Consider the following 25,431-nt stretch of genomic DNA (forward strand, 5'->3'; position numbering starts at 1 on the left):
ACAATACTGTATGGTATCGCTTATCTGTGCACTCTAAAAAATAAACCAGTGAATATAAAAAAGAAGCAAATTAATAGATACTGAAAACAAACCAGTAGTTGCCACTAGGCAGAGGGGAGGAGGAGGGGCAATACAGGGGCAGGGGGCCGAGAGGCACACTCTGTTAGGTACAAAATATGCTCAAGGATAGATTGTACAACACAGGAAATATAGCCAATGTTTTATAATAACTATAAATGGAGTATAACCTTAAAAAATTGTGAATCACTATATTATCTACCTGTAACATATATAATATTGTACAGCAAATATACTTCAATGAAAAAGGATACTAGATGAGTATGACACATCCACTTTAGAATTCCAGAGGTTGGTATCTGAAAGATAGCCCAAAGTCAAGAAGAATGGAATTGTTCTAACATACATATCCTAACAAATTTCATTGTGGAAAAGACACTGTTCACAGGAGAGGAGTAAATCAATTCCTTTAAAGTGAAATTGACAAAATTCGAAAGTAAAGCAATCCGCACCATCTGGGTTAAACTCTCAGTCACTCTCAGTCCATCCCTTCCAGAACCTGCCATCGAAGGGATCACTTTCCAGCTGTAAGAAAAATGGCACTGGAGCCCTGAGGGGCATTCTGAGCAGTGTCATCAGCTGGCATTAAATGACTCCTGAGGATCCTTCACAGTGAAATAATCAGACACTCTGCTTCTGAGTTTGGGAGGATTGAAAGAGTGTAAATTCTATACAGCAGCCACCCTTTTGGCCTGGTAACTGTGAAGTTGGCTTCTGTATATCAAGAAGCCACCATCTGACCTAAGTACCAATGCTGTTATGGGAAGAAGTTGCACTGATTGCTTCTACTGAGGGAAAATGCCTTGAGCCAGGAACATCTGCCTCCCTTGTCCTGAGCCCTACAACAGAGCCGGAGAGGTCTCTATTAGAGCAAATGAAGTGTTCCCTAAGAATTCTGGACGCTGTAGGGTGGGGCACTGGAGGATTCCATTTTCCCTTCAACTCTCACTGCAAAACAGGAGCTCAATTCCAGCATGCACTTCCGTTCTTATTATGCTGTCTTTCAATCAACATGCTTTCAATTTTCAAGTTCCGGTCACCGTGCCTGCCTTCCTATGGTCCTATCCCTCGGGAAAATTCTATCCAATGAAAATTCTAATTCTACAGCCTCCACTCCTTTCACCCAAATAGCTGGTCTCCAACAGGGTCTTTTAGCTTCCTACAACATACTGGCCTTGTGGGTATCTTTTTCTACTTTGAGTCACTGTGGGCTCAGAAAGCACAAACCACTTCTGCTATCAAACCCAGCCAAATATTCACAACAAAGTAAACCTGTTACAGAATGAGCGGCTCAGACATCTGACTTTGCTACAACTGCAGGTCCTTTGAGGGGCATCTGGCAGAGAGCGTGGCCAGAATGAGATTCTCAAGCATTTGTCAAATTAATCCTCCAAACCACACAGAATATTTAGATTAGTCCCACTATTTCCCCCTCCACTAATCTGAGGGATTATTCACTGCAGCTTCAAGAGGTCTCTATATATACAGGAAAGATACTGAATATGGAAATCAACCTCCTAAATTCAGAGGATCATCTCAAACCATTGTTCTGCTGAGACAATGCTCCCGTAAACACACGAGACCAGTGGCAAACCCTGCTGAGCAGGGGTGAGCCTCTGACCAGGGCGCCCGGAGGACCATCTCCTTTAACAGACTCTCCAACAAAGGACCCTGAAAAGAAGTTCAAAAATTGGGCACCTAGGACTTCCCTGGTGGCCCAGTGGTTAAGAATCCCCCTTGCAATGCAAGGGACACCAGTTCGATTCCTGGTCCGGGAATATCCCACATGCCTCAGAGCAACTAAGTCCGTGCGTGCCACAACCACTGAAGCCTGTGTGCCCTACAGCCCGTGCTGCGCAACAAGACAAGTCACCTCAAAGAGAGCCCGAGTGCTGCAACTAGAGAGTAGCCCCACCCCCACCCCCATTGCAACTAGAGACTCAACACAGCCAAAAAGAAAATAAATACACTGGGCACCTAACAATTAAGGCAGTTTCCCTGGTGGCTCAGTCAGTAAAGAATCTGCCTGCAAAGCAAGAGACCGCCTGCAATGCAAGGGACCTGAGTTCAATCCCTGGGTTGGGAAGATCCCTGAAGAAGGAAATGGCAAACCACTCCAGTATTCCTGCCTAGGAAATTCCATGGATAGAGGAGCCTGGTGGGCTACAGTCAAGGTATCTAGTAACCCTTTAAAAATACTAAGAAAAACGTTAAGGACAAAAATCAGTATTTTCAAAAACATCCTAAGACAGGAGTAAACCCAGATGATGCTAACAAATACCTAATGGAGATGCATGAAGGAGACTTCTGCAGTCGCCGTTTGGGGAATGTGATCTGAAATCTACATTCTGGTTAAAGTGAGGCATGTTACAATAGCTTCTATTAAACAGAACATGCTTTCGCAACTATCTTTTGCACACGTGTTTATGGGCACATATACATATATTTCTTTTTGTGTGCCCTACCATGAGCTCATTTTTCAAGACTAGCAAAGCTGGACGTCAGAGTCAAGGTCCTAGGCTTAAGTTTTCGCTGTGTTTTTCTTTACAGTCCATTGCCTCACGTCGAGTAATTTTTCTTTTTTAAGAATTCAGAAACATATGCTACTGTAGTTGCATGTTCAAATACCCATGTGGAACTAGTCCTCTGGACTTATACGTTCATTCTTAAAAGCCTGGAGTATGCAAACAAAGATGCGATGCGGTGGGCAGAGGGCCAGTTAATAAATCTCATCTATGAGCATCTGCATGAAACAGCGCTATAGGGAGTCGCCTCTCCAGGGAGGGCAGAGCACGACTATTTGCTCTGTGAATTAAACAGTGTCACTTCAGATGGCCCACACCACATTTATTTTTTAGGCAGCTCTGAAAATATATGGATTTCTAGTGTTCATAAATGCAATGAGGAAGCTGGGGCTGAGAAGGCAATCACACAGGAGTGGTGGACGTGAGCCACAGAGACACATCCACACGGCTCTGCTGAGCCATCTTTGCACTTGCTCGTTTCAACTCAAATTGCTAATGGAAGGGTAATTTTCTAAAGGAAACTTGCTCTTCTAATCAAAGGGCACTCTATTTCAATAATGATTTACCACTCCTTCTGGTCCAGGCTGTAAAAACAGGTTCTGTTTATACCAAGAGATACCTGGATCAAGATATCTGGATCGTGAACCACATTTGATCCTTATTTATAAACAATCTGGTGCAAACGTTATGACAATAATGTCTCCTGCTGGGAAGAGTGACCACTTGCCCCCTGACGGTGCTAGAAAGAACGGCCTTGTTCTCTGGGTTCTTCTCTTCTCACCTGTGCTCCAAGCCAGGTGAGGGGTGTTCTTATCCTGGAGTGCCTGAATAGGCCCCTTTCAGTAACAACAGCATTCTTCTTATATTTACATACGTCTTTGAAGATGCTTTTTGTTTTAAATATTTCAGTTAGCCTTACAAAGATTTTTATAAGAAAGCAATGAAAGAGTCTATAATGCAATGAGCAAATATAGAAAATAAAGCCAAAGCAGAAGGACCTGCTGGGACCACCTAGAAGTCAGTAAAGGAACCAGAAAGAGGATTCCTTTGGAAATTCCCAGAAAGAGATCACCCCAGGGCTCTGGGCTTACCCAGGCCCCTCCATGGCACTCCATCAGAACTCTCTGACACACCTCAATCATGGGGACCAGACTTAACCTACAGCCAAAGTAAAACTTGAGTGGTTGAATCTCTACTTTGGTTTTCAAACTGCCTTCCAAGTTTCCTCAGCAATTAAATGGCAATATTATTCCAGCCTCAGGATGCCAAAATAATTATGGAACACTTACTGGATAGAAAAATGTGTCACATTTTTCCTTTCCCCCAAAAAATAAGTGGCAGTTATACTGCACTGGTCATCCACTTTGAAAGAAAAGCAGACCAAGGAAAACAAGTGTGTCTGTCTCCTTGGGCACATTTTCTATAACACAATTCAAAAGCAATTTTGGAGTCTTCTTTCTTCATTTAACCTATGGCATCTCTCACTATAGGGACCAATAATCCTATTATATAAAATACAAAGGCCACAATGCTCTTAGTGACTTAAGATTTTGCTCCATCAGATCTTTATTCAAATTCAATTTTGTTTCTCGCATCATTTCAGGTACCATACCAGGACTCGGACAACAAACTGGAAATAGTTCAGGAAATGGAAAGAACAACCTGGACTGAATTTAAAAGGTGAATGAATTTTTACTGTAAAACAATAATTCATCAACAAAAGGTAGCATTTAACCTTTCCCCCAAGTGATCTTTCCATTGCCATTGCAAGTTAGTTCACATGACTAATAAAACCCAACCAGGCAACTGCCTTCAGCCCATGTGGTAAAATTCGAACTCTGCTTAAAAGCAACTGCTACCTACGTGGCAGAGATGAAATCACTGAAAAAAATAAATAAGGGCTTCAAATGTATTACCTATAAGAGCAGTTTAAATAGTGAAGATTTAAAACCAACATGTCCGGGTTTTTGTTTTTAAATTCTATTTTAAGCTTTGGAATGTTCACAGAGAAAGGTGAAGGAGGAAGGGAGAGAAGGGACCCAATGTTCCAATCACATGGGTCTCCAAAAGCAGAGTCCCAGAGGTTGTGGACCAATTTTGGTTTATATTAAGAGAACAACAAGCACTTGGAATCTCTGAGGATGTCATGTCAACATATCACTTGGAAGCATAGGCATGAGATTTTAGTGACCTCATGGGCACAGCCAAAATTAACTCCCAGTATTTATGTAACTGCCAGGGATGACAGGGCAAAGATCGCTTATAATTTTTTTTTTTTTTTTGAGTCAGCTAATAGTGTTTCTTTGGTCAAAGAGAGAGGAAGTGGGGGTACTTTGAGCTCTATTTTTTAAACATGCAACATTTATATACATAGACTATTCTGCCCATAACACCATCTGAATGTTTAGATGAAGACATTAAAAAAAAAAAAAAAAAAGGAGTTATTTCCTGTTGCTCCCTAACTGGATGCGTTTTAGGGGTATGTGTGCTCTGCCTCAGAGCAAAAGCATTGTTAGCAGTTATCAAGGTAGCATTTAAAAATAACTACCCCAGTACAAAAGAACTTCAGAGGAAATATGAGCGAAGCTATCAGTCTCCCTTCAAGTCTGGCCATGAGCTGCCTTAGACTCGAGCTGCATTCTCCATTACATTGTTATCCTTATCAAACAATGCAAACAATTTTAATGAGCTTATCTCCTAGAACATATTGCCAGATATGCTAATGTAAAAACGATGCCAACCATACAGGCCGACTCATTAATCAAAAAGCTCACAATACAATGACCAAGATCAGTCTCATCCCCACATCAGACCTCAGCAAAATACCAGGAATTACCTTCCTACTGTAAATAAGAAGGGCGGGCTCCCCCACCCATGCGGAGGCCATAAACTCCTAAGAAAATGCATAAGTGCACCTAGTTCCTTTCAGGTCCATTGCAGTCCAATCTCTTTCTAATAAACCTTGGGTTCTATGGAGAAAATTTTGGTGAATGTCTGACACCGTGACCTCTGCTGTCAATCCTTGCACCAATCAGCGAGCAGAATTCTTACAAAGCTCCATCAATCTGGCGGTTCAACATCACAGACTGCAGCTTAATCTAGAGGATTCCATCTTTCCTGCACACACACACACACACACACACACACACCAGTGCAAGCGCAAACCTTTTCCTCGCCCTTCTTCTGGTCTTTAGGCACAGCCTACCTCATGGTTCCTTTAAAATCTAAAAAGGAAAGAGGAAAGGAAGTGCTCTGGCTTGTCTCCCTTTGGAGAGGAGGGGAAATTTTGCTTGCATTTTGAAATCAACGTGGAAGCAAAGAGATGGAGGGAGACCCCTTGCAGGCAGCAAACCTATTCACAAAATGCTTTCCATCTGCAATCGGGCAGCCTCCGTGCACACCCAACATGACACATGGAAACAAACAGCAAATAACCACAACCGCCTTTACAAACGGCCGTCTGCAGCCGGGACCGGGGGCAGCGTCTGCTCCATTATATAACGGGCGGGTTTCCGCGCGCCCGCCCGTCCGCCGCCGCTCCCCGGCCAGCCCCATTACCTGTAGGAACGCTCGCCGCGCACTGTGTGCTTCCGGAAAGGAATGATGGTCCCGTTATCCTGGATGATGTCGTTGTTGTTCTCGCCATTTGGGGACAGGGTTTGGGTCGGCCCGGGCATTGGCGCACTCCCGAGGATGGGAACAAACCGCTGTGGGCTGGCTGGGGAGGAAGGTGGCTGTGTCTCGCCTTCCCGCTCGCCCGCTCCTCGCGCAGACCGCGCCTGCCGCCTGCTCGCAGCTCGCTGCTCCCAGCTCGGCGCTCGGCTCCCGCCCCGCCCTCTCGCGATCCGCCCTCCCGGCTGCTGACGTCAAAGCGCCGGCAGCAGCACCCTGGTCACGTGCCCCGGCCTGTCCCCATAGCAACCCGCTAACTCATCTCCTCGCTTGGAATCGCGCTGGGCCGCTGCGCGACCACGCCGGCGGCTTCAGGCAGGCACCCGGGCCGGCCTACATCTGGCATGTAAAACCCCAGGCCACCCCTGGCCCCCCTCACTGACTCGCCTGGGTCTGAAAACCAGCTCTTCCTCTAACCATTTCCTTTCCAGCCCGAGCTCCCACTGCAGCTGTGTACACAAAAGAACGATTCAGGCAGAGGGGTGTGGGAGACCCTTTAACTCCTTCCATACCAAGTTCTTGTTCCATGAAAATTAAACTCGGTCTGGTTTCAGAAATATATAAGACGACCTGGTAGCCTGCTTCAAGAAAATTTATCAGACTAAGGGGTTAAAATTTCCAGGTTCCTGCCTCATTCTCCAAACAGCAGCAACCGCCTCCCCCAAAGCAACCCCAAACTTGAAAACCGAATAGGAAGCTCCATTTCCTTCTAATCAATATACCTTTACATTAATAATGAGAAAATCAAGAATTGCAAATGAAGATTTTCTGCACAAAAGAATCCCCAAAGGGAGTTCTTTTTTTTTAAAAGACCCACCATTTTAGAACATCATGGTTACCCAAAACCTCTCAATTCAAATTCTTACACTGCCTCCTGATACAGATAATTAAATCCTTGTCATGTTTTTTATTTTCTTTGAATTAAACAAGTGAACATCCAATTTAGTATTTGGATGGAAACTCTCAACATCAAGCGGCTCTGCCTCATTGCTATGCATCTTTCACATACATTGACTATGAGACAGGTCCTATTGTTATTATCATCCCTAATTTAGAGATGAGTATACTAGTGAGATGAAGTAACTGGTACGGTGGCTCAAGGTCACACAGTCGGGAAGCAGTGAGCTGGAACTTCAAGCTGACATGCTTTTTATCAATGTGATTGGACAGTGGTGATGTGTGTTTAATGTGAACTCATAAATGTTATAGATCAAGGTAACAATCAAGTACCTTACATACTCTCAACAGTGAAAGGACAACTGTGAATAGAATTGCTAGTACGGTGCAAAGTCTATGGATTAGATTATAAATTCTGAACAGATTCCAGATGTGTCCAGTGCTTTCCTTCAGAGAGAAGAAGAGTTTGCCTTCAACTCTTATCAGAAGTGGTTCTCTGCTTATCAGAAGTGGTCTTTGATGTTTCCTGGGGTGAGTAAAAGTCAAAATAAATATATGTAGCAGAAAGTACTAGGCTCATGCCTTCACATCATTGTACAGCTTACCAGCTTTATTATTTTGTGATACAGATATTAAAACAAGTAAAAATGCTGTCATTCCTGACAATTCTCTAGCATATTTCCCTGGTAATAAGTTATTTCTGGCATCAAGCTTCTAGAATTAGAATCAAATAATTTACAACACAGATGGTAAGGATAATCTCAAATAAGGGGGGCATTTTTCCTATTCTATAGTCTCCTTTTGAACTATATTTTAATAATTTTATTTTCTAATTTTTCCAGTGAATGCACAGTGTACAAGTTGATTACTTCATCCATATCTCAGCCTACATGATTATTTTTTTAATATATAATGAGGATCCAGTTCTGACCTAAGTCTTAACAAGGTACATCAGATAAATATCTAAATACAAGAGATACAAGTACAAGCCTCACATTGCACAATGAACCAAAAGGGCATGAGAGTGTAGTTCCTGCTACAAAGACAAACACTTCCTCCTCCTATTTCTGTTACTTGACCCACAGCTGTCAATTTCCCTACTAATTAATTCCCCTTTGCAAAAGCGTCCCCTTTCTTTGGGGACAGGCTAAAGTTAAAAGGCAGAGTCTACAAATCAAATATTTAATGTTTTCAGCCCTCTCACTTGGGGCTCTAGAGGATAGCTTACTTTTCTATGATCCCATGTTTGAGTAACAGGTCACATAATTGGTATTATCATAGGGACTATGTTTGTCAGAATTTGAATGTATTATTATTACTCATTCCACCAGGTAATTTCATGGAGAGAACTCTCCCACTGTTCCAAGGCTGTTCTTGAAGGAGAGGACTATGACCAGGAATTTGGGGGGATGGGCTGAACGGGGAGGAGTAGTCAGGCAGGTGGAGGAGGTACCTAAGAACCCTTGTAAATCTTCCACCGGGGCAGCTCTGAACCACAGCACTGTAAAGGGCCCCAGAGAGGCCCCAGCGATTTGTGATTACCCTCCAAGACGCAGGGGTAACAGGGGTAATAATTTGAAAATATTGAACAGATGTGTTTTCATTCCCCTCCCCATAAATCAGGTTACCTGGCAGCCATCCTCTTGTTTAGCCCCAGGAAGAAGGGGAGGGCACATTCCACTTTGGGAGGGAGAATGCTAGGATACAGGGGAAGCACAGACTCGGCAGGAAGAGCGAGGGGAGAGTACCTCCACCCCAAGGCTGAAAAGAAGCAGGTGAAAGTGAGCAAAAGCAGCATCTCCCATTTGCAGCTCCCTGAAGGGAGCATTAGAGAGCTTTTGGCTTTGTTCTCAGCCTAAGGGACTTTCTTGCGCCTAAAGAGGCAAATGTCCCATTTGGGACCCTGGGAAGAGATGGCTTTTAAAGAGGGTCTCCCCAACACCTTCCTTCCCAATCAAGCTGCAGCCTCATCACACTAGAAAAGTCAGTGGTTTGGTATGGTGAAGTAGGACCTAGGAAAGAGGAGGACATCTAAAAGACGGAATATCCACCCAAGAGATGGAGTGCTCCAAAGATGGACTGAACCGGAAGAGGCTATACTGTGAACTGGCAATTAAGTAAAACCTTTCGTTTCCCATCTCCCTCAGCAGGGAAAAGAGAGTCATACAGATTATAGAAAAAAGTAAACTAAAACGTCTGTGTACATCTGACTGTGGTTGAGGTTTTAGGTACACAGGTATACCGAAAATAAAGTATGTGCAGACCTAAATCTCCAGCTGCCCCATGGAGAAATGGCTTCTCTTACCAAGCCCTGTGGACTGAAGCTGGGGCTCTGACAGACCTGGGTCCCCAGCTTGGTTTCACCACCTGCTGACTATTTGACACTAACAAGTTACTCTGCATCTCTAAGATTTAGTTTCCTCATCTGCGAAGTAGGTGTAATAATACTGGTTTCACAGTGTTGCTGTGAAGGTTACATCACATAATACATTATATCTGAAGCAACGGACACAGTGCTGGGCCTGTAACAAATGCTCTTTAGTGGTAGATGCTATTTTTAAATAATAAGTTAAGCATACTCTAAAATGTTCATTCACTTAACACTTATGACTGGATTTCTTGCGTACTGGAAGCTGGTAAAACAAAAAGAAAAGTCCCAGGCTCTGTACTCAGGGAACTCAGAGTTGTGGGGGAGCAAGATAAAAATATTTGCAATTATGATACAACATGATGCCCTGATAATGGTATCAGACAGGCTGATAAAGGGCCACAGAAGATGAGGGAATGGAATTCCATTCCATTCAGAATGGAAATTGAAATAGGCCCGAAAAGCTTCCCCAAGGAGCTATTACCTAAGCCTTGGATGAGTAATAATTATGACCTTTTTTGTTCACTTTCTCTGTGCTAGACAGAATACATATATGTGCTCAGTTGTGTCCAACTCTTTGCGACCCCAAAGACTGTAGCCTGCCAGACTCCTCTGTCCATGGGGATTTCCCAGGCAAGAATACTGGAGTGGCTTGCCATTTCTTTTTCCAAAACAGAATATAAGATCCCTTAGGGAGGGTTCTTCAACTGTTTTGTTCACTACTATATCTTCAGTGCTTAGAATAAGGCCTAGCATGCAGTAGACACTACATGAATACATAATTCATTTATTCAACAAACATCTGATTTGATTCTCACAATAACCCTAGAGATAAAGTTGAGGCTCAAATAGTAAATGCAACTTATCCAGCATATCTTGGCCCCAAAGTTGACATGATTCTCTACTAGGCTGTACTGTCATTTAAAACAGGAATGGCAGGACTTCCCTGGTGGTCCAGTGGTTAAGAATCCACCTTCCAATGTGGGGGATGCAGGTTCAATCCTTGGTCAAGGAACTAAGATCCCACATGCCTAGGGGCAGCTAAACCCATGAGCCAAGAGAAGAGCCCATGCACTGCAACAAAGACCCAGCACAGCCAAAAAAAATTTTTTTTTTTTAATTTTTAAAAATTAAAAGAGGACTGGTAGTGTAGAGGGGGAGACTAAGGGCTCCTCAAGCAGATATGGTTAGATTCACAGGTAGGAAAGGGTGTGATGTCTCAGGGAGACAGCAAGTTGTTTAGTGGGGATGGAGAACAGAGTATACGGTGGCAGGGGCCAAGGTGGGATGCAGGAGGGGCTGTGGCCAAGCTAAGAAGCTTGACCTTCACTTTGAAGATGTTTTGGAACAAAAAAGTGCTTGAGGAAGGAACTTCATGGTGATATTTGCATATCAAGAAAGTCTGATGTTACAGTAGTACAGAAGACACATTGGAGATTAAAATGCCTCAAACAGTGACCAAGGCCTAAACTTAGGAGCCAAGGGGCTGCAGAAGCAAGCCCAGATTTGAGATATTCAGAGGGAATAACTGCCATGATTTGCCGGACTAACTGATTGCAGGCATGGATGTTGATAAGGATTAAGGGTGGGCTGTGAAGGAGAAAGATATTTCAAGTGAATCCTAAGCTTATGGCTTAGGTGACCAAGTGGATAATGGTTACCATTCACCAAGATGGAAAATAACAGATTGAATTGTCCTCTGGAAGAAAGAGTCTCCTAGTGTGTTTTGGACCTAGAGAAGTGCTGACAGGACATCTGAGTGGTGACAACGAGGGGTCACCCGGCTTCACACACAGCGGGTGTTCACTATGTATTCTTTTTTAAATTTTTTATTGAAGGATAATTGCTTTACAGAATTTTGTTTTCTGTCAAACCTCAACATGAATCAGCCATAGGTATACATATATCCCCTCCCTTTTGAACCTCCTTCCCACCCCACTCCCCATCCCACCCCTGTAGGCTGATACAGAGCCCCTGTTTGAGTTTCCTTGCTGCTGCTACTGCTAAGTTGCGTCAGTCGTGTCCGACTCTGTGCAACCCCATAGACGGCAGCCCACCAGGCTCCCCGTCCCTGGGATTCTCCAGGCAAGAACACTGGAGTGGGTTGCCATTTCCTTCTCCAATGCATGAAAGTGAAAAATGAAAGTGAAGTCGCTCAGTTGTGTCTGACTCCTAGCGACCCCATGGACTGCAGCCTACCAGGCTCCTCTGTCCATGGGATTTTCCAGGCAAGAGTACTAGAGTGGGGTGCCATTGCCCTCTCCCTGAGTTTCCTTAGCCATACAGCAAATGCCCATTGGCTATCTATTTTACATATGGTAATATAAATTTCCATGTTACTCTTTCCATACATCTTACCTTCTCTTCCCCTTTCCCAATGTCTGTTAAGTCTATTCTCTATGTCTGCTTCTCCATTGTTGTCCTGTAAATAATTTCTTCAGAACGATTTTTCTAGATTCCATATATGTGCATTATAATACAATATTTATCTTCCTCTTTCTGACTCACTTCACTCTGTATAATAGGTTCTAGGTTCATCCACCTATTAGAACCGACTCAAATGTGTTCCTTTTTATGGCTGAGTAATATTCCATTGTGTATATGTACCATAGCTTCTTTATCCATTCATCTGTCGATGGGCATCTAGGTTACTTCCATGTTCTAGCTATTGTAAATAGTGCTACAGTGAACAGTGGGATACATGTGTCTTTTTCAACCCTGGTTTCCTCAGGGTACACTACATATTCTTGAATAAGGGAACATGTGGGCCTTTGATGTATATGTTCGACTTGGAGATACAGATGATCTGCAGGGTGATCTTATGGGTGATCACTGAAGCTGAAGATGTGGATGCCCTTCACTCAGGGAGAGAGACAAGGCCTCGGATGGCACTCTGTAAAAGCTGAGTGGTGAAGAAGCGGCCTGCAAAGAGATGGGAAAGGGTTTTGCCTGATGGAGCCAATCCTAAGAGGCAGTGGTTTCACTGAGCCTAGGGGAGAAGTGGGTATCAGAGAGGAAGGAGGTGACTCTAGGGCTGAACTTCACAGGAAGTTTGAATCAGATAAGTGCAGAGAAGTGTTGACTGGATCTGATAAGGCATTCTCAGGTAATTTTTTTTAAAGAGGTTGAATTTCAGATCAGACCCATCAAGGATTACTGAAGAAAATAAAGAAATCTTCAACAAGTAGAGAAACCTTCATTGTTAGCAAGATCGATAATGAGGTGATATTACATTAAGGATCATAATATCAGCAACTAACTAGCATCAGCAAGTATTTGCACTAAAAAGCTCTCATCAATATTAGAGGAGCTGATGTGTTCATTAATGAGCACTTGTTAGGCACCAGATGAACCGATCCTGCCTCGACCCACCCTCCCCTCCAAAAGGCAAACAAATATTTCAGATGCATGTTTGGAGAGCAGGATTACTAAGGCGGATCCAGCAGACACAGAGCCAGAGCAATGAGCAAAAAAGGAAACCAGCCGCTGTCCCAGTCCACAGGCCCAATCAAGGAAGATGGAGCTGGGCACCAACCCAGATTTTAATTTTCCAAGCTCCTGGGTTATAGCACAGCCCCATTTCTCTTGAGAGTTAGGCCAGCAAGCCCCGATAATTGCATCTTGGCAGAAATCATTGTCTCTCTACTTCTCCAACATGTGAGATTCATCTAAAACAGGGACTTTGCATTGCCTTGGTTTTGAGAAATCCAACAGGGGAGAAGATATGAAATCATTAACCAGGAATCCCAATTCCATCCCCATAGTACCTACTCATCACAAATGCCTTTTCTAAGTTCAAATGTGTTCACTGAAGCTGATAATCACTGCTGTCAAAGGCATTCACAGCTGTCACACCACCTTCAATGGGGGGGCTTCCTTAGATTGTTATCACCCCTGAATACAGACAGAAGATTCCACTTAGCAGTCACCACTGCTGCCCTGGGACAAGCAATTTCTCCTATGTGTACGTCTTGGGATTTTCCAGTAGGGAATGGCAGGGACAGGTTATCAATCGGTAGCTTAAAATATATTCCACACCCAAATGACAGCAGTGAGTAAATACATGATTGGCTAGCCAGTGGTGCTGGCCCTGAATTACATTGGTGGCATAGAGAGTGGTTCTTGCTTGTTACTTTAACCCTGAAGTATGGAAGATTTTATTCATTCTTCCTTTAGATCTGATGAGAATTCTATAATATGCCTATGCCTCCTGACTTTTAGTCATAGCATTTTAAGAAAAGTTGGTAACTGTTTCCCCCCCCCCCCCCGCCCAGATGAAGAAAGTCCTCCTTCAACACAAACCTGAACAGGTGGGCTCCTCCAGGACTGACTTTGGAAGTTACGTGTCTTTGCGGGTTATTTATCAGCCACACTGATAGCTATGCCAATGTGCTCACAAGGCAGAATTTTACAAGTCTCTTTCCTCTTTGCTAGTAAAATAGTGTGGTTTCTGTAATGTCAAAACACAGAAGGTGCTGCTGCTTAGGAGAAGATTTTCTGTGTGTTGGAATTGCTTTCTAATTTGCTTTTCCTTGGATTTTCTCAAGGTTGGACTTAATTTTTATGGAATAACTCATAGAACATGATGGGAACTCAATTTACAAACTTGCAGAACATTATGATTTCTGTAATCAATCAATCAAATCTGTGCAATGTGAGGTTTCAGTCTATTAAATAAAAATGTGCTTTTGAATTATACCATCTGGTTAAATTTAAGAGCTTTAAATATGTTTTCTATAAAAATACAATGTGAGAAATGTTATAATTGAAGAACGTATTAAGTATCACCAGAATATAGAAAAGAAAGCAACCTTGCCTAGAGAGACAGGGCAAGCTTCACCAAGGTAGTGATATTGGTATTGGGGCTCAAACAGTCAATCAACACATTTACTGAGAACCTACTGTGCGCTAAGAATGACAGGTGCTTGAGAGACAGAAATTAACAAAAGTTAGCAAAATTCTCTGCCCTTGTGAATCTTATACTTGAGTGTATTTTGTGGGGTGGGAGGGTAGTTGTAGGAGATGAGGTCAGAAAGATCACAGAGGGACCAGAATGTACAGAGCTTTGAACAGCCATTGTGAAGACTTTGGCTTAAAAACCAAATTTAGAAGCCATTACTTATTAGTAAGGTTCGCAATGTCTATTGACACAGACCTGGAATTCTCTCCAACAACAATCACAACAAAAACAGCAATATCTCGTGGATCCACCTGCCAGGTGTCCAAGCCAGCATTCTTATTCACGAACTCAGGCTGCCTTCCACTAGGGTCTGATAAAATCTGGGTGCAAAAATGCAGAATCTAGGGATGAGGCAGCAGAAGGATGTAGAAGCAAGAGAAGGTAGATAGCTGCGCTGAAGGCAGTTCAGTCTAGGGAGCAAGGAGGTAATGGTGGAAAAGTGCAGAGGCAGAGAAAACAGCTCGGGGTGGTGGGGGCGGGATGAGAGACAGGACTGGAGAGCAGTATTCATGGGATGAGACACGTGGAAGGAAAGGAGTTGTAAATTATGGTTACGGAAAAGGAAGAGGGAAGGGGAGGGAGAGAGACCCGAAGATTAGGGGTTAACAGTGTGTGTGATTAATAGGGGAAATGAATTTTCTTCCCCTTTTTTATAGCAACTAACTTTTTTTTCCTGAGTTAGCCTCAGCTATCAATATACACTTCTCTCATATCTTTGGATGGGAGAGGAGACCATAGGCATTTTTTGCTTTTGTTTCCAAAGCTAAAATCTGTTTTCATTTTCACTAGGCTAAGACTGTGATAATTCAACGGTCCAGCTCTAGACAAGCCTCTTTGAATGTTCTCACTGAAATGTGTCCATGCTCAAGTTCATGCAATTCCTTTATTTCCTGCCCCTATTTTATTTCCACGTTTGAACAAAACACATCTTGTTGAACTGACTGGGTAGCACAACTGAAAAGGGATAAAAACCTTCTCGGGCACAGTCGAGTGGCAAAGGAAAGGCAATCACTTAGCAAATAAATTATCTTCCAGAAGGGTCACGAGCTTTCAAGGGATGATTTGCTTAGGGCTCTCAAAAGCCAATGGACCCACAGGGCTTTATTTCTAACTTTGATATTAACAAGCAGCAACAGAATAAAGAGACTCCTTAATATAAATACAAAGCCAAGTTGGAAGGATAGGAAGACAGGAGTTCAAACCGTTGGCCTCCAGAATTTCACAGCCACTCGGGACCCAGGCCACCAATGACAGGGGCATGGGGAGGGAGGGTCTTCCTGAGTCTGGGCCTGCTCCGTCAAGGCGGGTGCACACGGGGGCGAACCATGGCTTACGGGTGGCTCCTCAACAGCGTGTCAAGGGAACATGAGGCCAACAGCTGGGAAGCAGTGTGAGTAATGGAAGAGAAATTTCCCCATTTTTGACCTCATCCAAGTAAAATTTTTAAAAAGAAAATTAAAGAAGCTTGCTTCATTAAAAGAGAGAGAGAGAATGCAACTGGAAATCATGAAAAAAGAATTCAGGTTCCATCAGAAATGTTTTAATTAGCACTTACGTTCTGTTTACTCCAGAGCTCATAATGCCAAGTATCTCCATATCCTCAATTCACGCTCACTATTGGATGTGAGCATGAGGGCTCCAGTGACAGAAGATAGTACGTGAAAGCAAAGGATCGCCTTCAAGTAGAGTCTATTTAATTTCTATGTGAAGGACCCAGACCCTTAGCAAATCCAAACGGGTCCTACTCTTACCAGACAGGGAGCCACAATGAGTTAACAGTCAGCTGAGAGAGCTAGATCGATTCTTTCGATTAATTGCTCACATAGCTTACTTTTCACACCCTCCCCCAAAGCCTCATCTCCAGTCTCTCCAGTGAGGATGGTATCAGCCTTCAAAGAGGTGGCAATGGAATCAATGCGAATGAGACATAATGGTACGGTGTGCAAAAAGCACGTCTAGTGCATTTTTATTATTTCTGTCTTCCTCTCCTTCTTCTGGGAACTACTCCTTCAAACCTTGTGATTCTAATAGAGCTTGCCAATTATAATATTCCATCCTCCTGGACCTAAAGATTGGTTCAGAATTAGGTCTGTGACCCAAGCCAGGTCACTGAATAGATCTGTAGGATTTAAAAAAAATTAGAGCTGCAGTGTTTATGCGTTTGAGGAGGAGTTTAGACATGGTATCTTCCTTACTGAAGAGAGCACTTGAGAATTAATACAGTATATTGTTAGGCAATAAAAATAACAGGCATCCAAATCAGAAGGGAAGAAGTAAAACTGTCACTATTTGCAGATAGCATGATATTGTTATCTGCATGATAGCATGATACTTGACCACCAAAAAACTGTTAGAGCTAATAAATTCAGTAAAGTTGCAGGATGTAAAATCAATATACAAAAGCCTGCTGCATTTCTATACATTAATAACAAACTGTTTAAAAATACAAGCCTACTATAATTGCATCAAAAATAATAAATAAAGGAATACATTTAGTCAAGGAAGTGAAAGATGTGTACATCAAAAAGTATGATAAAAGAAATGGAAAGAATTAAAGAAAACACAAATAAATGTAAAGATATTCCAGGCTCATGGATTGGAAGAATATTATTAAAATGTCCATACTACCCAAAGCAATCTGCAGATGCAATGCAATCCCTGTCAAAATTCCAGTGACATTTTTCACAGAAATAAACAATCCTAAAATTTGTATGAAACCACAAAAGATTGAGAAAGAAGAACAAAGCTGGAGACATGCTTCCCAACTTCAAATAATATCCCAAAGCTATAGTAATTGTGGCATGCTACAGTCCATGGGGTTGCTAAGAGTCAGATATGACTTAGAGACTGAACAACAACAAATAGTAATCAAGACAGTACGGTATTGGCATAAAAACACATTCAAAGATCAGTGGAAGAGAACATGTAGCCCAGAAATAAACACATACATATACAGTCAATTAACTTACACAAAGGAGCCAAAAATACACAATAGGGAAAGACAGACTCTCTTCAATGAACAGTCTTGGGGAAACTGAGTAGCTACGTGCAAGAGAATGGAACTACATCATTATCTTATGCTATACATTAAAATTAACTTAAAATGGCTTAAAGACTTGAACCTAAGGCCTGAAACTATAAAACTCTTAGAAGAAAACATAGGCAGTAAGCTCCGTGACATTATTCTTGGCGGTGATTTTTTTGAATTTGACTCCAAAAACAATGGCAACAAAAGTACAAGTAAGTGAGACTGCATCAACCTAAAAGACCTCCGCACAGGAGAGGAAACCATCAACAAAATGGAAAGGCAACCTACCGAACGGGAGAAAACACTTACAGATCAATATCCGAAATGTATGCAGAACTCGCACAGCTCAACAGGAAAAAAACAAGCAGTATGGGTTTAAAAAATGGGCAGAGGATCTGAAAAGACATTTTTCCAAAGAAGACATACAGATGACCAAGAGGTACATGACACAATGCTTGACATCACTAATCACTAGAAAGTGCAAATCAAAACCACAATAAGATATCACCTCACTCTTGTTAGAATGGCTGTCATGAAAATAAGAAAGTGTTGGTGAGAATTTGGAGAAATGGGAACCCATGTGCACTTCTGGGGGAAAAGTAAAATTGGTGCAGCCACTATTATAGACAGTATGGAGTTTCCTCAAAAAGTTCAAAATAGAACCACCATATTTCGTGCATGCTAAGTCACTTCAGCTGTGTCCTACTCTTTGTTACCCCTTGGACCATAGCCCACTGGAATCCTCTGTCCATGGGGTTCTCCAGGCAAGAATACTGGAGTGGTTTGCCATGCCCTCCTCCAGGGGATCTTCCTGAAGCAGGGATAGAACCCACATCTCTTTCCGCTCCTGCCTCGCAGACAGGTTCTTTACTGCTGAACCACTGGGAAAGCCCCAGAACCACCATGTGATCTAGCAATTACCGTCTGGGTATTTATTTGAAGGAAACAAAAAAACTAACCCAAAAAGATATGTGCATCTCCATGTTGACTGCAGCATTATTTACAGTTGCCAAAATATGGCAGTAACCTAAGTACTCATCAGCAGATGAATGGATAAAGAAAACTGGTACACACACACACTTTAGCCATAAAGAAGAAGGAAATTTTGCCATTTACAATACGGATAGACCTTATGGGCACTATGCTAAGTGAAATAAGTCAGAGAAAGACAAATGCCATTTAATCTCAATTATCTACGGAATCAAAAAGTAACAACCACAAATCCAAACTCATAGACACAAAGAACTTATTAGTGGTTGCCAGAGGTTGGGGGTAAGGGGTCTGTAAAATGGGTGTAGGGTGTCAAAAGGCACAAACTTTTGATTGCAAAATAAATAAGTCCTGGGGGTGTAATATAGGACTTATTTTATGTGTAATAATGATGCACATAGTTAATAATACTGCATTGTATATTTGAAAGTTGCTAAGAGAGTAGATCTTAAAAGTTCTCATCACACACGAAAAATTTGCAACTGTGCGGTGATGAATGCTAACTAAATCATGTCATAATATGTACAAATATTGAACTGCTATGTAGTACACTTGAAACTAGTATGTTATGTCAACTATATCTCAATTTTAAAATAAAGTGTAGCATAAATTGTACATTTACTAGATTTTGCACAGAAGTGAAAAGTGGTCATGGTTTGGATTAATATAGACTTGGATTTGAAATCAGATCAGGTTGATCCAGTTACAAGTTGAGTAGCCTTGGACAATCACTTTTCCCAGCCTCAGTTTCTTCATCCATAAATTGGGGTACTAAGATTTACAAAGCAATATTTTGAGATATAAAGCTCTAAAGGTTCCCACTTTGTCCGCTGGGACCATAATTTTTGACATTCTTCCCTTCCAGAGGTTGGATCTATTTCTTTTCCCCTTGAATCTGGACAGGCCCTGTGGCAGCTTTGAGCAATAGATTTTGGTAAAAATTATGCCAACCAGTTCATAGTCTAGACCTTATAATGACAGGCAGCTGCTGTCTTGGTCTCTTGGAAGCCAGATGCCCCGTAGGAAGGAAGTTTGGCTACCCTGGGACTAGCATGCTGTGGGAAGGACAAGCCCTGTGGAGAGGCCCCAGAAGAGACCATGGGGAGGAGCGGGGAGGGGAGTGACAGTGAACCTGCAGAGTTCCATGCCTCCTTCAGATCCAGCCACCACAGCTAAGGGTGATCCACTATGTGGATCAGAGATAAGCTGCCCAGCCAAGACCTTCCTTAATTCCTGATTCATAAAACCATGAGCTGTAACAAAAATGGTTAAGTTAATGAAGTTTGGGGGTAGTCTGTTACAAAGTAATAGCTAACACCATCCTGTTGATTCTCTATTTCTGCATAAGGAGTCACCCCAAAACTCAGTTGGGTAAAACAACAGCAATCATTTTATTATCTCCTGTTATTCTGGAGATGGACTGGGCTCAGCTAGGTGGTTTTCAGTCTCTCTCATACAGTTGTAATTAGAAGTGGCTGACTACTGAACTCATCTTAGTACTTCCTCGGTCTCACAATTGGAGGTTGATGTTTCAGTTGGGACCTCAGCTGGAGGTCTGGCTGAATACCCACACAGACTCTTCATGTGGGCTGGGCTCCCTCACAACATGGCAGCAAGGCAGAAGGTGATGGCAGTTTTTAGTCTTGTCACAGACCATAACTTGGTCATACTTCTCTGGTCAAGGCAACCAGTTAAGTCAATCAAGATTCAAGAGGAAGGGATGTTGACTTCACTGATACACTCAATGGGAGAAATGTCAATATCACACCATAGGGAAACACGTGGACATAGTGTGGCAGCCAGCCTTGGGAAAGGCATTCGGCCATACAGACTGTGCTTCACTTTCTTACCCCCTGTTTCCTCAGTATGGGGTTGTTACAGCAGAAATTCCAGGGAAGAAAAGAATCAGGGCTCAAGTACTCAGTTTCAAAATAGACTTTTAATCCTATGGCAGACAGGATAACACAAACTGAAGAAGTTCATGAATCTCAAAAGCCTGATTTTCAACGATCAAAATTTCAAGACCCTTGAATAACTCAGAGCCTAAAGTTCTTGCCATTAGCCATCAGACCCTGTGACTAGTTGGAAACATCTGAGGTTTCTTCCAACCAGGAGACTGGTGGGCATCCCTAAGAGAAATCCTGTCCTCTCTCCTTTCCCCAGCCTTACCCCAAGCCAGGTTGGGGATTTATAAATAGAGGGAAATTGTCCGTTTCCTTTTAAAAAAAAATGTTTTAAGTTAAAAAATTTTTTTGGCTACACCACAAGGCATGAGACTTTCAGAAAAACATCTATTTCTGCTTTATTGACTATGTCAAAGCCTTTGACTGTGTGGGTCACAATAAACTGCAAAATTCTGAAAGAGATGGGAATACCAGACCACCTGACCTGCCTCTTGAGAAACCTATATGCAGGTCAGGAAACAACAGTTAGAACTGGACATGGAACAACAGACTGGTTCCAAATAGGAAAAGGAGTACGTCAAAGCTGTATATTGTCACCCTGTGTATTTAACTTATACGCAGAGTACATCATGAGAAATGCTGGGCTGGAAGAAGCACAAGCTGGAATCAAGATTGCCGGGAGAAATATCAATAACCTCAGATATTCAGGTGACATCTCCCTTATGGCAGAAAGTGAAGAACTAAAGAGCCTCTTGATGAAAGTGAAAGAGGAGAATGAAAAAATTGGCTTAAAGCTCAACATTCAGAAAACTAAGATCATGGCATCCGGTCCCATCACTTCATGGCAAATGGATGTGGAAACAGTGGCTGACTTTATTTTTGGGGCTCCAAAATCACTGCAGATGGTGACTGCAGCCATGAAATTAAAAGATGCTTACTCCTTGGAAGGAAAGTTATGACCAACCTAGATAGCATATTCAAAAGCAGAGACATTACTTGGCCAACAAAGGTCCATCTAGTCAAGGCTATGGCTTTTTTAGTGGTCATGTATGGATGTGAGAGTTGGACTATAAAGAAAGCTGAGCACCGAAGAATTCATGCTTTTAAACTGTGGTATTGGAGAAGACTCTTGAGAGTCCCTTGGACTGCAAGAGATCCAACCAGTCCATCCTAAAGGAGACCAGTCCTGGGTGTTCATTGGAAAGACTGATGTTGAAGCTGAAACTCCAATACTTTGGCCACCTAATACGAAGAGCTGACTCATTTGAAAAGACCCTGATGCTGGGAAAGATTGAGGGCAGGAGGAGAAGGGGATGACGGAGGATGAGATGGTTGGATGGCATCACCAACTCGATGGACATGGGTTTGGGTAGACTCTGGCAGTTGGTGATAGATAGGGAGGCCTGGCGTGCTGTGGCTCATGGGGTTGCAAAGAGTCAGACATGACTGAGTGACTGAAATGAACTGAACTGAACTGAACAAGGCATGTGGTATCTTAGTTCCCTGATCAAGGATTGAACACATGCCTCTTGCATCAGGCATGAGGAGTCATATCCACTGTACCTCCAGGGAAGTTCCCAAACTGTCCTTTTTCATACCCAGAGGCTTGAGGGATGACAAAGCCACACAGAGGTTCCTGACTCACTACAACACAAGGACAGGAGGGGACAGATGCTGGTGAAGGGTTTGGGGTAACACCAATATTTCTGCAAAGCTGCCAAATATTTCTGGGGAGGGAGGGAGAACATATCTGACCCCATGCGGGTAGGGATGGAAAGATCAGCAGAAAAGAACAGGCCTGTGTACTGACCAGCCAGTTTCCCTGAGGACAGCTGCCATGAGAACAACTCAAAAAACATCAAATCTCCCCTCAGGTTTCCAGAAGAACCTCGTAAAACTGTGGTGTGGTGTCTACAGTCCTCGCCGCATTCTCTCGCTTACTCCAGAAGGCAGAAGCAGAAATTAGGTTGGTGCCATTGGTTTGGACAATTTACAGCGCGTTTAACCAGGAAGATTCTCCCCTACTGCGCTCCCTCTCTTTCCACATCTGCTTGAACTGGACCCAAATCTAACACTGAGTTCTGAGTCCTCAGCATCTGCCCACCTTCTTGCCCCATCTCTCTGATGTAGTCATTTACCTGTTCATTTCACAACATGTTGCATGTGCCCCTCCCTCTCGTCTCCCACTCCTGACACCCTACTGCAGACACCACGCCTGGCTCGAGACTCTGTAGGCGTTGTCTTGCTTCCTGATGCTCCTCTCAGTGCTTCTGACAAATCGCCATGAGATCTATCTTTCCGCCCTTCTTTTTCAAAAACCTTCAGTGGCTCCTTATCGCTTTCAGGATGAAAATTCCACGTTTTACTTTTATTACTTAAGGCTCTGACTGTTATCCTTGGAAATATGTCCACCACCACATACGGTGAGAGTGGAATTTAACCTGGTTAACTTTAACTGGAAATGCTAGTTCTGCCTTCTGGTATCAGCAGAAAAAGGACTTCCTCTGCATGAAATTAGCATAGAAGCATGTAAATGTTCTGATGGTGAATCCTTTACAAATGTTCCTATAGAAACAGATTTTTCCATCTGATTATCGTATTGGACTAGGTTCAGTGTGACTGCGAGACCTTGAAGCTACCACTTTAAAACAACTCAGCTGGCTTCATCACAGAGCTCAGAAGAGGAGAGAAGCTTGGTCAGATGAATTATGATGTCAATGTAACCATATCTGAGCTGTCCTTGCAGAGTCCCTATCCATCCAAGGCAAGGAGAGAGAGCCAGGAACATTCAGCTACCGCCATCTCACCCTCACAACTGCTCTGACTATTCAGATTACATCACTAACATCCAAATCATGGCTTTCAGCAAATCAAAATATCAGCTTAAAAAATTCATGAGGCCATTATTGCTGAGAAGAAATAAAGAATCGTGGCGTTGCTGCTTCCTACCGCTGGTGAGAACAGTTTCAATTCCTCGGAGGATAAGCTCTGAAGCTAGATGACAGGTCCAAAAAAAGTCTCTCTGGCTGGTCACTTACATTTGGACACAACTTGTTGAATAGCAGTCTCATATTCTGCACGCAAAACACTCAACTCGGGGCGAAGTAAATCCTTCCACAAATGGCCTCCTCCCACATTTGCAATACTTGGGGAGAGTTCCTGAAGTTTGGACAGAGAGTTGTGGAGCAGAGCCAGTAAACTTCACAGCGGTTATGAAACAGCTGCAAATCCATGCTTATGTCATGCATTGTACAAATACTACATTAAGGACACTCAGATCAAGAGAAGAAATATGGCTTTGCTAGTGTTAAAGCGAGATGCTTGATTTCAACTCAGAAGGCTTTTAAGAATAACCTCCAATGTCTCCTAATTATGTGGTTCTAAAATGTATTATTAATCTGGATTACTTTTATTTTCTCCATTTCCCCTCCTCCAAGCCAAAGAATCATTTCCTTCCATCCTTTAAATTCATCACCTTAGCCATTTACAAGATGGAGTGAAAAAACCCAACTGCAACCCAAAACAAAAGGAAGCTGTCCAAACTCTCAGAGCTTCTTCACATTGATTTTATCTGGAAAAAGACAGTGCCTGATAGTGATAGGTGATGCTGCTGTCCATAATATTGCCTGTGGTATAAAGCAATACACCACCTTGGCCTTCCCAGGTGACTCAGTGGTAAAGAGTCTGCCTGCAATGCAAGAGATGAGGGTTGGATCCCTGGGTTGGGAAGATCCCCTGGAGAAGGAATGGCAACCCACTCCAGTATTCTTGCCTGAGAAAACCCATGGACAGAGAAGCCTGACAGGCAATAGTCCATGGGGTTGCAAAAGACATGACTTAGCGACTAACAACAATATAAAGAAAGATACAAAATTTACTGAAGAGACCTTTTCCTGATTCCTTTCGAGTGTCAGTCAGGCAAATGTAAGAGCCAGATTTTCTGCATGATTTTGCGCATGATTATAATTCTCTCTAAAATGGGAAATGGAGGTTAAGTGAACTTTTGGATCCTGCCTCACAGATCTTTCTTAGTAAATTTCATTAATCTCGAGATTCATTTGCTAAAGAAAAGCAAGTTACGTGGTTATTGGTAGAACTGAAGTATGTTTATTTGTATACAATGCTTTGTTCTACTGCAGTCTGAAAAAAGTGGCAATTATAGTCAAAAGCTTTCAGTAAATAATTGCAGAGGATACTCCACAAGTGAGGGGTGAAGTCAGAATGTGAATGAAGAGAGAGAGACCTGGAGAGTTCATAATTTACAAAGTGGTTTGAAAAGATCTCTGTCCTTCCCAGCTTGACGTTGAGTAAGGGTTTAAAAACCTTTAGTAAATAGGACCAAGCCCAGGCAGATGCTAAAATCCCAGTTCATGATAGCAGAGCAGGATTAGAAACTTGTTGAAAACTGAACAAATATCCTGAGTCCTGGGACTTTGAGAGCTTCTAATGTAACAAAATGCGAGCACTTTCTTTCTGCCACAAATCAAATCGCTGAAAGAAATATGATAGAGCCAGTCACACACTCCTCCTGACGCATCAATTCTTGGTTGTCCATAGGAAAGTTTTGACCAAAAAGTGATGTTATTATTCACTACTGCAGCCTATATTGGCTCTTTAGTATAATATATTTGACATTTATGATTAAATAAAAATATTTGAGTTATATTCTTATGATAAATATTTCACCAGATTATAAATATCACCAAACAAAATGCTACATTTTCACTTTTCAGCTAGCCTGGAGACATACAACTGGGTGAGAAACAGCAAGGTAACAGTAAGTTTAAAATAAGTATATTATTCTGGGTACCATTTTGTCAGTAGCTTCAGTATATACTACCTTGTGAAGTGTGAAAATATTATATATCTTTGCTTCACTCCTTTTTAAAAACCTGTCCTGTTCAAATAACCACCCAACCATCAAATCCTATCAATTCTTCTCAGATTGCCTCAACTTTTTGTTTGTTTGTTTGGGTTTTTTTTGTTGTTATTGTTGTTTCCACCAAATT

At 42.5% G+C, this 25,431-nt stretch overlaps 1 protein-coding gene across 5 annotated transcripts in view; it reads right to left on the minus strand.

The window, feature by feature from the left end:
* MAPRE2 (microtubule associated protein RP/EB family member 2) overlaps positions 1–25,431 on the minus strand; it is a 197,254-nt gene that overhangs the window by 120,329 nt on the left and 51,494 nt on the right. The window contains exon 1 of one of the 5 annotated variants that reach the window (XM_061399607.1): positions 6,162–6,442. The exons of the other annotated variants lie outside the window; for them this stretch is intronic. Within the exon in view, the coding sequence (XP_061255591.1) occupies positions 6,162–6,280 (119 nt within the window). The 5' untranslated portion in view covers positions 6,281–6,442. Of the gene's footprint in view, positions 1–6,161; positions 6,443–25,431 lie in introns of those variants that run through there. 5 annotated transcript variants of the gene reach the window in all.

This window comes from Bos javanicus, chromosome 24, assembly GCF_032452875.1.
Source record: "Bos javanicus breed banteng chromosome 24, ARS-OSU_banteng_1.0, whole genome shotgun sequence".
In the NCBI taxonomy this organism is placed as follows: Eukaryota; Metazoa; Chordata; class Mammalia; order Artiodactyla; family Bovidae; genus Bos; species Bos javanicus.